Source organism: Heptranchias perlo, chromosome 32 (assembly GCF_035084215.1).
Source record: "Heptranchias perlo isolate sHepPer1 chromosome 32, sHepPer1.hap1, whole genome shotgun sequence".
Classification (NCBI taxonomy): domain Eukaryota; kingdom Metazoa; phylum Chordata; class Chondrichthyes; order Hexanchiformes; family Hexanchidae; genus Heptranchias; species Heptranchias perlo.
In genome coordinates, this window is record NC_090356.1 from 34851822 (window position 1) to 34866882 (window position 15061).

At 48.2% G+C, this 15061-nt stretch overlaps 1 protein-coding gene across 1 annotated transcript in view; it reads left to right on the forward strand.

Annotated features, from left to right (window-relative positions):
- Positions 1–15061, forward strand: part of LOC137301220 (ephrin type-B receptor 2) — a 1084770-nt gene that overhangs the window by 913419 nt on the left and 156290 nt on the right. The window contains exons 10-11 of the mRNA XM_067970697.1: positions 9007–9129; positions 10577–10824. Of these exons, the coding sequence (XP_067826798.1) occupies positions 9007–9129; positions 10577–10824 (371 nt within the window). The remainder of the gene's footprint in view (positions 1–9006; positions 9130–10576; positions 10825–15061) is intronic.

Here is a 15061-nt window from a genome sequence, read left to right on the forward strand (position 1 = left end):
GGCTGCACCATCAGTGACGGTGGGTAATTCCTTGTCCTTGCCCAGCTCTGTAAGAGGCTGCACCATCAGTGACGGTGGGTAATTCCTTGTCCTTACCCAGCTCTGTAGAGGCTGCACCATCAGTGACGGTGGATAATTCCTTGTCCTTACCCAGCTCTGTAGAGGCTGCACCATCAGTGACGGTGGGTAATTCCTTGTCCTTACCCAGCTCTGTAGAGGCTGCACCATCAGTGACGGTGGGTAATTCCTTGTCCTTACCCAGCTCTGGAAGAGGCTGCACCATCAGTGACGGTGGGTAATTCCTTGTCCTTACCCAGCTCTGGAAGAGGCTGCACCATCAGTGACGGTGGGTAATTCCTTGTCCTTACCCAGCTCTGGAAGAGGCTGCACCATCAGTGACGGTGGGTAATTCCTTGTCCTTACCCAGCTCTGTAGAGGCTGCACCATCAGTGACGGTGGGTAATTCCTTGTCCTTACCCAGCTCTGTAGAGGCTGCACCATCAGTGACGGTGGGTAATTTCAACCACGGAAATCCACCTTCTGATTGCACTCAGCTGGTAAAAGGCATTTGTGTCAGTTTGCTGCCGCTTCCTATTCGCTCACGGTATCGAGATTTTATTGCTGTGTCCCTGATTATCGCTGCCATTGGCTGTTATATATTTAAGTGATGTCAGCTCATTCCCGTAACATTTTATTTTTAACATTCCAGGACAGCAGTTCCATGAAAGGTGAAATTGATCGATGTACACATCACAATACTATTATTAAGAAAGGGCACAAAACAGTTTTAAAAGAACATTTCAATAACCTAGAGATTAATAAATCATTGCTGTCATCATGGATTGTATAACAAATGAGTACCAGAGTTCTGTATGAGAGAGGAGGGAGGGGAGCTGTTACAGGGACCATTTATCAGAGCCACCCATTACCAGGGGGCAGTGCTTAGAGATAATTGGGCTTCAGATTGAAAACGGTTCTTTGAAAATTGAACATCAGCAGCCTTTCCAGCACATTAGTGCCCTGAATGTACCTGTCACTTGTCAAACAAAGTTTTGGATGTTAACCTAAAGTTTTAAAAATAAAGTCAGTTTTTCAACTTATTTTAGCATCTTCTTACATGAAGGAATTATTCTGCATTAGCTGCAAAGATCTCAAACCATAGAATCATCGAATCTTACAACACAGAAGGAGGCCATTTGGCCCATCGTGCCTTTGCTGGCTCTTTGAAAGAGCTGTCCAATTAGTCCCACTCCCCTGCTCTTTCCCCATAGCTCTTCAAATGTTTCCATTTTGAAAATTACTATTGAATCTGATTCCACCGCACTTCAGGCAGTGCGTTCCAGATCATCAAACTCGCTGTGTAAAATTGTGTTCCTCACGTCGCCTCTGGTTTTTTTGCTAAGTACCTTAAATCTGTGTCCCCTCATTACTGATCCTTCTGCCACTGGAAACAGTTTCTCCTTATTTACTCAAAACTGTTCATGATTTTGAACACCTCTATAAAATCTCCCCTTCGCCTTCTTTGTTCGAAGGAGAATCTCACATCAGATCTCACAGGCCCCGATTCTGCCCCTATGAGCGGGATGCTAGAAGGACACAAGTAGCAAAACAACCTGCAGCCTAAGGCCTGCCTCGAGGGGGCCTCCGTTTAGGTGGGCATCACTTCTGCCGGAAACAGGTGGGGACCGAATAGTTATCGGGGCCCGATGACACATTTTGGAGTGAGTAAACACTGTGCCTGCTGATTTTTACAGCATTGACTATTCATGGGCAATATATGGCGGGAAACTTCTAGGTCCAGCTCTAATTAAAGAGGCACTCTCCTGCTGCCATTTAGATCACTGGAATCATTCAGCAGAAATCTTGATTGCAGTTCTCTGTAGTATTTGGCTGAAGAATTGCTGATTTTTTAGATTGTTTTGGCTGCTCAACCTTCAGGAAGGCCAAGGAGACACTGGCTACATGAGAAGATGGGAATCCTTTTGGCCATTCCATTCTGACAAGAGGAAGAGGAGCAGCAGCAAGAGGTGGAAGGAGGACTTGGAGCTGGAGGGAGTCCACAGAGGAGGAGGGAAGCATGCAGACATCATTACCCTCCCAACAGGGTGCATCGGTCCAGAGTCACCTACCTGCAGTTCTGAGGAACAGTGTATAAGGAGGCTGTGCTTCTCCACAGAGGCTGTCCCATAGTTGTGTCACCTCCTTCAACAAGACCTGCGACCTGCTGCCACAGCTGATATCACATTGCCTGATGCAGTCAAAGTAACAACAATCCTCAACATTTTTGCTCCTTCCAGGCTGCTATGGGAGATAACAGTAACCACAGTCAATCTGCAGTCCATTAAGCAGGCGACTGATGCCATTTTTGCTAAAGAAAGCACTTATCCCTATGACCATTGGAAGCAGTTGGAAAGAGGTCTGGGATTCACACAGATTGCAGGGTTCCCCAAAGTCCAGGGCATCACAGACTATACACATATTACCCTGAGGGATCCTCCAAACAAGCCCACTGCCTTCACCAACTGCAAGGCCTACCATTCCCTTAATATGCAGCTGGTGTGTGATCACCACCAACACATCACCACTAACACATCCGGATGCTCTGTATCCATTTTCCCAGCAGCTGTCGTGACACTATATTTGCCCCTGCTGGTCAGAGGTTGGTTACTTGGGGACAAGGGCTGTCCCCGCCATAAGTGGCTCATGACTCCTTTCAGAAACCCACGCTCACCGACCAAACTGCACTACATCCAGATCCATGGGTCGACTAGAACTGTGTTGTCCAATACCTTAGCCAGTAACCACATGTGGCTAATTGGGAATCCAGATGTGGATAATTGCGTTTCTGATTAGTAAATAAAAAATGAGTAATAGACACCATCGTTGGGCATGTGATAGGAACACAGGAACAGGAGTAGGCCATTCAGCCCCTCAAGCCTGTTCCACCATTCAATTTGATCATGGCTGACCTGTATCTTATCTTCATTTATTTACATTTGTTCCATATCTGTTAATATCTTTGCCTAACAATAAATTAACGATCTCAGTTTTGACATTTTCAATTGACCCCCAGCCTCAATAGTTTTTTTGGGGAGAGAGTTCTAGATTTCCACTACCCTTTGTGTATAGAATTGCTTCCTGACATCACCCCTGAACCTAGTTCTAATTACTGATTATTGATCTCAGTACTCATCGTCGCGGTGGTTACTTCGTCTGCAGCCTTTGGCACGGTTGACCACGCCGTCCTCCTCCATCGCCTCTCTTCCGTTGTCCAGCTGGGTGGGACTGCCCTCGCCTGGTTCCATTCTTATCTATCCAGTTGTAGCCAGAGAATCACCTGCAATGATTTCCCGCTCCCACACCGTTAGCTCTGGAATCCCCCAAGGATCTATCCTTGGCCCCCTCCTATTTTTCACCTACATGTCGTCCCTCAGCGACATCATCTGAAAACACAACGTCAGATCCCACATTTTTGCTGATGACACCCAGCTCTATCTCACCACCACCTCTATCGACCCCTCCACTGTCTCTCATTTGTCACGCTGCTTGTCCGACATCCAGTGTTGGATGAGCAAAAATTTCCTCCAATTAAATATTGGAAAGACTAAACCATTGTCTTTGTTCCCAGCCACAAACTCCGTTCCCTGTCCACCGACTCCATCCCTCTTGGTGGCCACTGTCTGAGGCTGAACCAGCCGTTCGCAACCCTGGCGTCCTATTTGGCCCTGAAATGAGCTTCTGACCCCATATCCACTCTATCATCAAGACCGCCTACTTCCACCTCCGTAACATCGCCTGTCTCCGCCCCGCCTCAGCTCATCTGCTGCTGAAACCCTCATCAATGCCTTTGTTACCTCTAGACTTGGCTATTCCAATGCTCTCCTGGCTGGCCTCCCATCTCCACCCCTCCATAAACGTGAGCTCATCCAAAACTCTGCTGCCTGTGTCCTCACTCAAGCCCTGTTCACCCATCACCCCTGTGCTCCCTGACCTACATGGGCTCCCAGTCCGGGAACGCCTCAGTTTTAAAATTCTCATCCTTGTTTTCAAATCCCTCCATGGCCTCTCCCCCTCCCTTTCTCTGTAACCTCCTCCAGCCCTACAACCCCCCGAGATCTCTGCACTCCTCCAATTCTTGCCTCTTGCACAACTCCAATTTCCTTCACTCAACCATTGGCGACCGTGCTTTCAGCTGCCTCGGCCCTAAGCTCTGGAATTCCCTCCATAAACTTCTCCGTGGTCTCTACCTCTCTCTCCTTTAAAACACTCCTTTGATCAAGCTTTTGGTCACCTGTCCTAATTTCTCCTTATGTGGCTCAGTGTGAAATTTTGTCTGACAACACTCCTGTGAAACACCTTGGGATGTTTTACTCTATTAAAGGCACTGTATAAACGCAAGTTGCTATTGTTGCAGAGCGTTGCTGTAGTAGCTGGTGACCTTGCATTGTCAGGCGAAGGACTGGACAGATGTTGGACATGATGGTCAATGCAAGTGGCCAGGGATTGTTCAGCTGAAGTGGTGTTCAGTGAGCTGTTGCCGAAGAGCTCTGGCTATAGGCTGGAGTCGGTGACCTCCCACTTCTTCCCCATCCTCAATGACATCTGTGTCATCTTCATCAGCTGGTTGAAGGTTCTCGTCCAATGCTGGCTCCATGTGTTGTCCCCACTGCAGACCAAAGTTGTGTAGCATGCAGTAAACCACGTTGATATGGGACACTCTCTGAGCTGTGTTAGAGGAAGTCACCAGACCTTAACAGACAATGTAAAGTATTTTACAGATAGATGAATAACAAAAGAAAAATCAGAATAGGGATAGGGCCACTAAGGGATACACATAATAACCTCACAAGTAACGACAGCGAAATGGCAGAAATATTAAATAATTATTTTCCCTCCGTATTTACCAGGGAGACTAACAAGGTGGGCAGGACATTAGAAAAAGAGATCAAAAAAGATATTAAAACATTTAAGATAAAAAGGTGGGGGGGAGATAATTGATAAACAAATCAAACTCAGGGAGGGTAAAACCCCTGGTTTGGATGGATTGCATCTGCAAATATTAAAGAAGTTAGGGAGGAGATAGCAGAGGCACTATTACATACATTTAAAAATCAACTAGAAAAGGGACTAGTGCCAGAGGACTAGCGGACAGATAATGTGATTCCTATATTTAAAAAGGTGAGATAGAACAAGTCCAGGGAACCATAGACCAATTAGCTTAACATCAGTGGAAGGAAAGATAATGGAATCTTTACTCAAAGATGTAATAGAAAAACATCTAGAAATTAACAATATAATAAAGAATAGTCAGCATGGATTTCAGAAGGGAAAGTCATGGTTGGCCAACCTTATTGAATTCACTGAAGATGTAACAGGAAGAGTAGACAAAGGTAATATAGTAGATATAATATATTTGGACTTTAAAAAGGCCTTCGATAAAATACCGCATCGTAGACTCATGGCTGAGGCCAGAGCATGTGAAGTCAGGGGACAGGTAGCAGAATGGACAACAAGTTGGCTCCAAAACAGAAATCAGAGAGTAGGGGTTAAAGGTAGCTACTCAGACTGGCAAAAGGCAGGAACTGGTGTTCCACAGGGATCGGTGCTGGGACCACTGTTCTTCACGATTTACATTAACGATTTGGATTCGGGAATCGGAAGTACAATTTCAAAATTTGCAGATGACACCAAAAAGGGGGGTGTAGTTAACACTAAGGAAGAATGCGTCAAAATACAAGAGGACATCAATAAACTTGCAGAATGGGCGTGTAATTGGAAAATGAATTTCAATATAGGTAAGTGTGAAGTAGTGCATTTTGGTAGGAAGAATAAGGAGGCCACATACTGCTTGGAAAATAAGAATCTAAATGGGGTAGAGGAAAAAAGGGATCTCGGGGTACAGATGCACAAATCACTAACAGTAGTGACGCAGGTTATTAAGGCCATAAAAAAGGCAAACCAAGCACTGGGGTTCATTTCTAGAGGGATAGAATTGAAAAGCAAAGAAGTTATGTTAAACTTGTATAGAACCTTAGTTGGACCACACTTGGAGCACTGTGCACAGTTCTGGTCTCCATATTACAAAAAGGATATAGAGGCATTGGAGAGGGTACAAAAAAGAATCATAAGGATGATACCAGAACTGAGAGGATATCCTTATCAGGAAAGGCTGAACAGGCTGGGGCTCTTTTCTCCAGAAAAGAGAAGGCTGAGGGGTGACCTGATAGAGGCCTTTAAGATAATGAAAGGGTTTTATAGGTTGGCTGTGGAGAAAATGTTTCCACTTGTGGGAGAATCCAAAACTAGAGGTCACAAGTGTAAAATAGTCGCTAATAAATGCAATGGGGAATTCAGGAGAAACTTCTTTACCCAGAGAGTGGTTAGAATGGGGAACTCGCTCCCACAAGGAGCAGTTGAGGTGAATAGTATTTAAGGGGAAGCTCGATAAACACATGAGGAAGAAAGGAATAGAAGGGTATCCTGAAAGGGTGAGATGAAGTAAGGAGGGAGGAGACTTGTGTGGAGCATAAACACCAGCACAGACCAGTTGAGCCGAATGGCCTGTTTCTGATCTAACTCGATGTAAATGTTGCTTGAACACTTCACTTGTCTGCTCGAGGAGGGTTCTAATCCAGTGTTGGCCAATAAAAATTGCTAACCTGCCACAGGCGTGGCTATGGCGACAGCATTTTAGCTACATGCATCAATTTTAATACAAATCACCTGACACACAGTACAGGTAAATGTATTTCACGTGTATATTTACTGAAACATCTATCACCACTCAATAACCAAGGAAGTAAAACACTCAACAATAAAAAAAAACACTTGCACTCTCTGCTTTTCATCTGACCATTTTAGCAACAAATGGAAAAAAGGTTAACGGACAACAACAACTTGCATTCAAATAGCACCCTAAACGTGGTAAAGTGTCCAAGGCACTTCACCGGACCGTAATCAGACAAAATTTGGTACCGAACCACATATGGAGATATCAAGAAAGGTGACCAAAAGATTGTTCAAAGAGGTAGCTTTTTAGCAACATTTTAAAGGAGGAAAGAGCAGTAGAGAGGCGGAGAGGTTTTGGGAGGAAATTCCGAAGGCTAGAACCTAGGTAGCTGAAGGCAATGTTGGGGCAAAGGAAATCGAGTAGGCACAGAATTGGAGGAACGCAGAGATCTCAGAGGGTTCTAGGGATGAAAGAGGTTACAGAGATAGGGAGGGACGAAATCATGGATGGATTTGAACACAAGGATGAGAATTTTAAATTCGAGGTGATGCTGGACCGGGAGCCAGTGTAGGTTCGCAAGCAAGGGTGAATGGGTCTCGGTGCGAGTTAGGATACAGGCAGCAGAATTTTGGATGAGCTGAAGTTTATGGAGGGTGGAAGATGGGAGACCAGCCAGGAGAACATTGGAATAGCTGAGCCTGGAAGTAATGAAAGCATAGATGAGAGTTTCAGCAGCAGGTGGGCTGAGGCAGGGCAGAGATGGGTGATGTTACGGAGGTGGAAGTAGGCGGTCTTGGTGATGGAGCGGATATGGGGTCGGAAGCTTATCTCAGGGTCAAATAAGACGCCAAGGTTGTGAATGATCCGGTTCAGCCTCAGACAGTGGGCAGGGAGAGGGATGGAGTCGGTGGCCAGGGAACGGAGTTTGTGGCGGGGACTGAAGACAATGGCTTCGATCTTCCCAATATTTAATTGGAGGAAATTTCTGCTCATCAAGTACTGGATGTCAGACAAGCAGCGTCTGAGCTTCTTTGTTTTCCTGAATTATTTATTCTGGTAAAGTTTCACATTCAAACTATTATCAAGGTCGTTAATTTTTACTGTGGAGAGCTAGTCTGTGTGGCCACTCCTGATATTTGTAAAACTCACCCTCTTGCAGTGTAATGGAGAAGTATATAAACTTGATAACATGTAAACTTTAACTTTAGGACTTTTATCTGAGCCAACTGATAGAAATGTTCATGATTGAAAGACTGCACATTTCTAGCAGAAATAACCTGCAGCATAAATTTTAAAAGTTTTCTTCAGGTAAAGTTTCAGATATAAAACGTTAACAAATGTTTGATTTTTTACTTCGGAAACAAACGAGAGAGAGAACATAAGGGTTGTACTTAGAAATTGGAAACAATTAACTCCCAAAAGTTTAGGAGCACAATTTTCATGCAGTCTGGGGGTGAAAGTGGGGGGTGGTTTTTGGTGCAGGAATCTGCCAGGTCTTCGCCCCTATTTGTACCAGTTGAAAATTCTGCAGGATTTGGGAATGGTGCTTCCTGCACCCACCCTAGGGTTGTAAACAGAGGCAAAAGAGTGGAGGGGCCAAAGATAATGACTTTCCCAATGGTGAGCTCGAGGAGGTTCAGCGAAGACTGGATGTTGGACAAGCAGTTGACAGAACAAAGTGGAGAGTATGGCGATGGAGGGGAAGAGCTGTGTGCCATTAGTGTACATGTGGAATCTGACCTTGTGTCTGTGGATTGATGTTCACAGAAATCAAAGAAAGCACCATGGCTTCAGAATCTCATGAAATCTTTGGTTATAGGTTCCTAGTTAATTAAATTCTTAATGATCAGGAGAGACTATGCTGTACTGTGTGATGAATTCTACTTCCAACTCCCATTCAGACATCTTGGTAATGCTGGCACATGCATGACCTTTCTACAGTTGGAATGTGACCTCACTGAACACATTTTGAATAATTATTTTGTTCTGTAGGTTTGTTATTATTTGTTTTGCAAACTGATCTGACATTCAATGTATTTGAACCACAGTTTATTTTCAATCAATAAAACTCCTCTGAATACTCCCACAGCAGAGTCCCTGGCAGCTATAATATGTTATTGTTCACCTTGGAGCAGTATTCTTAGGAACATAGGAAGATGGGAACAGGAGGAGGCCATTCAGTCCCTCGAGCCTGTTCTGCTATTCAATTAGATTGTGGCTAATTGGTATCTGAACTCCATTGACCCACCAATTACAAATCAATGTTCTCTGTTCAGTGACACCTGGTATGAAGATATATATCGATCCATTCACCTATGAAGATCCCAATGAGGCTGTGCGGGAATTTGCCAAAGAGATTGACATATCCAGTGTGAAGATTGAGCAGGTTATTGGTGCAGGTATCTATCCACTCCCATTGTTACTTTTTGTGTTTTTAAAAAGTAGTAGGGATAATATTTCCTATATTTCATGAAGTTAGTATCACCTGCTAGTATAGCTCATATTGAGTTGGAAATGCAACCCAGTATTGATTAGAATAAAAACAGAAAATGCTGGAAACACTCAGCAAGTCAGGCAGCTTTTGTGGAGAGAGAAACAGAGTTAAGGTTTCAAGTCAATGATGTTTCATCAGAACTGAAAGATATTCGAGATTTCGCAACTTGTAAGCAAGTGCTGAGCCTGGGAAAAGGAGAGGAAAGAACAAAAGGGAAGGTCTGTGATAGGGTGGAGGGGAGGAGTGATTAAATGGGAAAAGAGATGATGGTGCAAGGAAAGGAAGGTGGTAATGGGGCAGGTAAAGAAACAAAAGATCGCTCGAGAAGAGGCGTAAATGGTTACAGCAGAATAGCAGGGAGGGAGGGAAGCATGGGAAATCTGGCAAAGAGAAGAAGGCTCCCATGGCCCGGAAATCTGGCGGAAGAAACACAAGTAGACCCCCAAGAGGTGCGGACCACCCCACCGACTATGGGACCCCCACTTAATGGTTATCAGATTGGATCAGAGAGATAGGGCAGCAGATACATAGATCTGGAAAGAGCATGTGTAGAAAAGACCATAAAAAGACAAATGGGATTCTGGGTTTTACACATTGGGGAATTGAATATAAAAGCAATGAGGTCATGTGGAATTGCAGAAGACATTAGTTGGGTTATAATTGGATTATTTTATACAATTGTGGGTATCCCATTATGGCAAGAATATTGGAGCTTGTAGAAGGTACAACGATTCACTGGAGTGATACCAGGAATGGAAGGTTATCGCGATGAAGAAAGGCTTGAAATATTGGGGACTCGGGATTATCACTAGGAGAACACTGCAGAAATTGGAGCAATCATACTGGTTAAGAAAGTTACCCTGGACACATTTCAAAAATTCCTCCCCCTCTGTGCCCCTTATATTATTATTGTTATCCCAGTCTATATTAGGATAGTTGAAGTCCCCAGTTATCATTACTCTAGGGCTTTTGCACCTCTCTGTAATTTCCCTGCAAATTTGCTCCTCTATCTCCTTCCCACTAGTTGGTGGCCTATAGAATATACCCAGTAGTGTAATGGGACCTCTTTGTAACATTCTATATAACGACTGCGCACGGAGGAGATGTTGCCAAAGGATGGAATCGAGACTGATAACATCAAGAATTTTAAAACATAGTCAGGCAAGTATCGATGAGAAAATCAATCGAGGGATATCAGTAGTGAGCTCTATTTCCACTGTTTGTAAATTCTAGGGCTGGCCATATGGACTAAAATAATCTTTTCCATTCCTGTGCATTCTTACATTCCTAGGAGGGAATAGACCCTGAACAGTAAGTGGGAGAGAGGTTAATAATTTTCTCTTTCTTATCAGGTGAATTTGGAGAGGTGTGCAGTGGGCATCTCAAGTTACCTGGAAAGAGGGAGATTTTTGTGGCTATCAAGACCTTAAAATCTGGTTATACAGAAAAGCAGAGACGGGACTTCCTGAGTGAAGCAAGCATAATGGGCCAGTTTGATCATCCGAATGTTATCCATCTGGAGGGAGTAGTCACCAAGAGCAGCCCAGTGATGATTATCACAGAGTTCATGGAGAATGGATCACTGGATTCCTTCCTCCGGGTAAGATGTTTAGGCATTGTGTTTTATTTCAGGAAATCATGGCCAACTTTCCATTTATTGAAGCAAAGATTGAAAATGATAGGAACATTTGTCAGGTCTGGCAGCGCCAAGGAGAGAACAGACAAGGCCATTCGGTATGGACCCTTTCTCAGAAATGAAAGATATTACAGATGAACAGCATTTAAGAAGGAACAAAATAAAGAGAAAGGAAAAAAAAACACAGACAGAAAAGAAATAGAATGGCCTGCAAAGTGTTTAAGTGAAGGGCAGGCGATGATTAAATGGCAGAATCATAGAATCATAGAAAGGTTACAGCACAGAAGGAGGCCATTCGGCCCATCAATCCCAGGCCGGCTCTATGTAAGAGCAATCCAGCGAGTCCCAATCCCTTGCCCTATCCCAGTAGCCCTGCAAATGTTTTCCCTTCAAGTACTTATCCAATTCTGTTTTGAAAGCCACGTTTGAATCTGCCTCCACCACCCTTTCAGGCAGCACATTCCAGATCCTAACCACTCGCTGCGTAAAAAAGTTTTTCCTCATGTCGCCTTTGATTATTTTGCCAATCACCTTAAATCTGTGTCCTCTGGTTCTTGACCCTTCCGCCAATGGGAACAGTTTCTCTCTATCTACTCTAGATTTTGAATACCTCGATCAAATCTCCTCTCAACTTTCTCTGTTCCAAGGAGAACAATCCCAGCTTCTCCAGTCTATCCACATAACTAAAGTCCCTCATCCCTGGAATCATTCGAGTAAATCTCTTCTGCACTGTCTCCAAGGCCTTCACATCTTTTCTAAAGTGCGGTGCCCAGAATTGGACACAATACTCCAGTTCTGGCCGAACCAGTGTTTTATTAAGGTTCAACATAACTTCCTGCTTGTGTAGTGTTTGGCCCTGATATTAGCAGGGAGGCGGGACGGCAGTGGGGCGGGGGGGGCAATTGGGCGCGTGGCAAACCCGCATGAACCAAACTTACCGTTTCCGAGGCGATCACACGTTGGTTGATAGTGGTTAACATCCTCTCTGGGTTTCGTCCTCGGCAGTTAGTCTGATTGACAGGCCGGCTGCTGTCAGGAGCTGCAACGTGAGGTGGGGGCGGGGAGAGAGAGAGTGAGACGTCATCCAGCGCTGGACTGGAAGACCGGGGGGAGGGGTGGGAGAGAGGGGAAGATATCGGGGGGAAAGGGGGGAAGATCGGGGGGGGGGGGAGAGGAGAAGATCGGGGGGGGGAGGGGAAGATCGGAAGGGACGGGGTAGATTGGGGAGGGAGAGGGGAAGATCGGGGGGACGTCGGGGGGGTGGAGAGGGAGACATCGGACACCGGAGCAGGGTGCAAAGGTCGGTGCATTTAGTGTTTTCACTTATTGCATGTTTTTTTATTTAATTTATTTAGTTTCTTTTTCTCTGATCCGGCCCTTCATGTCTGGTTTCACCAGGTGTGAATCAGAAGCGGTGGGCAAGCCGCCCGGGTAAGTTAAAAATCATTCTAATCACTCACTCTGTCACAGGTAAAGTGCCTTAAATACCTCAATGAGGTTATTTGTCTCTTTAACTGTCATCCCACTGGCTTTAATTACCGGCGGGACTTCTGTTTTCGGGTCGCCCGTGCGCACACAGGTGGGTCCCTGGGAAACTCGGAAACCGGCGGGTTGGAGCCGACTTTCACACCCGAACGGATTTCTGTGATTTTCGGAGCCCCCCCCTGCCAACACACCCGCAATTGCCTCCTAAAATCACCCCCAATGCCTCTATTTATAAAGCCCAAGATCCCGTATGCACCGCTTTCTCAACCTGCCCTGTCACCTTCAACGATTTGTGCACATATACCCCCAGATCTGTCTGCTCCTGCACCCACTTTACAATTGTGCTCCATAGTTTATATTGTCTCTCCTCATTCTTCCTACCAAAATGTATCACTTCGCACTTCTCTGCATTAAATTTCATCTGCCACGTGTCCGCCCATTCCACCAGCCTGTCTATATCCTCTTGAAGTCTATCACTATCCTCCTCACTGTTCACTACACTTCCAAGTTTTGTGTCATCTGCAAATTTTGAAATTGTGCCCTGTACACCCAAGTCCAAGTCATTAACATACATCAAGAAAAGCAGTGGTCCCAGCACTGACCCCTGGGGAACACCACTGTACACCTCCCTCCAGTCCCATAAACAACAAGTGATATTACCTGAGACAATAGGAGGCATAATGAGGGAAATTAAGATAGTAAAAGACTCAGAGTGTGTGAATAGTTGAGGGAGTGCGGGAGAGCATAACAATCTGGCAAATTGGAGCAGGCTGTAGTGATCCAGGAGCCTTGGAGAGGAACAAAGCAGGTGGACATCAAGGATACAGACCAGTGTTCTGACTGGGGGTGCGGTTCCCTTCCCAAGCACCAACCCGCTCTCCCCCCACCCCAAACACCAACCCGCTCTCCCCCCACCCCAAGCACCAACCCGCTCTCCCCCCACCCCAAGCACCAACCCGCTCTCCCCCCACCCCAAGCACCAACCGCTCTCCCCCCACCCCAAGCACCAACCCGCTCTCCCCCCACCCCAAGCACCAACCCGCTCTCCCCCCACCCCAAGCACCAACCGCTCTCCCCCCACCCCAAGCACCAACCGCTCTCCCCCCACCCCAAGCACCGACCGCTCTCCCCCCACCCCAAGCACCGACCGTTCTCCCCCCACCCCAAGCACCGACCGCTCTCCCCCCACCCCAAGCACCGACCCGCTCTCCCCCCACCCCAAGCACCGACCGCTCTCCCCCCACCCCAAGCACCAACCCGCTCTCCCCCCACCCCAAGCACCGACCGCTCTCCCCCCACCCCAAGCACCAACCCGCTCTCCCCCCACCCCAAGCACCAACCGCTCTCCCCCCACCCCAAGCACCGACCGCTCTCCCCCCACCCCAAGCACCAACCCGCTCTCCCCCCACCCCAAGCACCAACCGCTCTCCCCCCACCCCAAGCACCAACCCGCTCTCCCCCCACCCCAAGCACCAACCCGCTCTCCCCCCACCCCAAGCACCAACCGCTCTCCCCCCACCCCAAGCACCGACCCGTTCTCCCCCCACCCCAAGCACCAACCGCTCTCCCCCCACCCCAAGCACCAACCGCTCTCCCCCCACCCCAAGCACCGACCCGCTCTCCCCCCACCCCAAGCACCAACCGCTCTCCCCCCACCCCAAGCACCAACCGCTCTCCCCCCACCCCAAGCACCGACCCGCTCTCCCCCCACCCCAAGCACCGACCCGCTCTCCCCCCACCCCAAGCACCGACCCGTTCTCCCCCCACCCCAAGCACCAACCGCTCTCCCCCCACCCCAAGCACCGACCCGCTCTCCCCCCACCCCAAGCACCGACCCGCTCTCCCCCCACCCCAAGCACCGACCCGCTCTCCCCCCACCCCAAGCACCAACCCGCTCTCCCCCCACCCCAAGCACCGACCCGCTCTCCCCCCACCCCAAGCACCAACCCGCTCTCCCCCCACCCCAAGCACCGACCCGCTCTCCCCCCACCCCAAGCACCGACCCGCTCTCCCCCCACCCCAAGCACCAACCCGCTCTCCCCCCACCCCAAGCACCGACCCGCTCTCCCCCCACCCCAAGCACCGACCCGCTCTCCCCCCACCCCAAGCACCAACCCGCTCTCCCCCCACCCCAAGCACCGACCCGCTCTCCCCCCACCCCAAGCACCGACCCGTTCTCCCCCCACCCCAAGCACCGACCCGCTCTCCCCCCACCCCAAGCACCAACCCGCTCTCCCCCCACCCCAAGCACCGACCCGCTCTCCCCCCACCCCAAGCACCGACCCGCTCTCCCCCCACCCCAAGCACCAACCGCTCTCCCCCCACCCCAAGCACCGACCCGCTCTCCCCCCACCCCAAGCACCGACCCGCTCTCCCCCCACCCCAAGCACCGACCCGCTCTCCCCCCACCCCAAGCACCGACCGCTCTCCCCCCACCCCAAGCACCGACCCGCTCTCCCCCCACCCCAAGCACCGACCCGTTCTCCCCCCACCCCAAGCACCGACCCGCTCTCCCCCCACCCCAAGCACCAACCCGCTCTCCCCCCACCCCAAGCACCGACCCGCTCTCTCCCCACCCCATCTCTGGAAAAGCCAACACATCCATCCCATATTGCCAGCACCTCCTGCCAGACAACAGGGAGCTACGGGTAAGGTCTGAAGTTATTAAAGTCAATGTTAAGGGCAGAGGACTGCAAAGTGCCTCGGAGAAAGATAA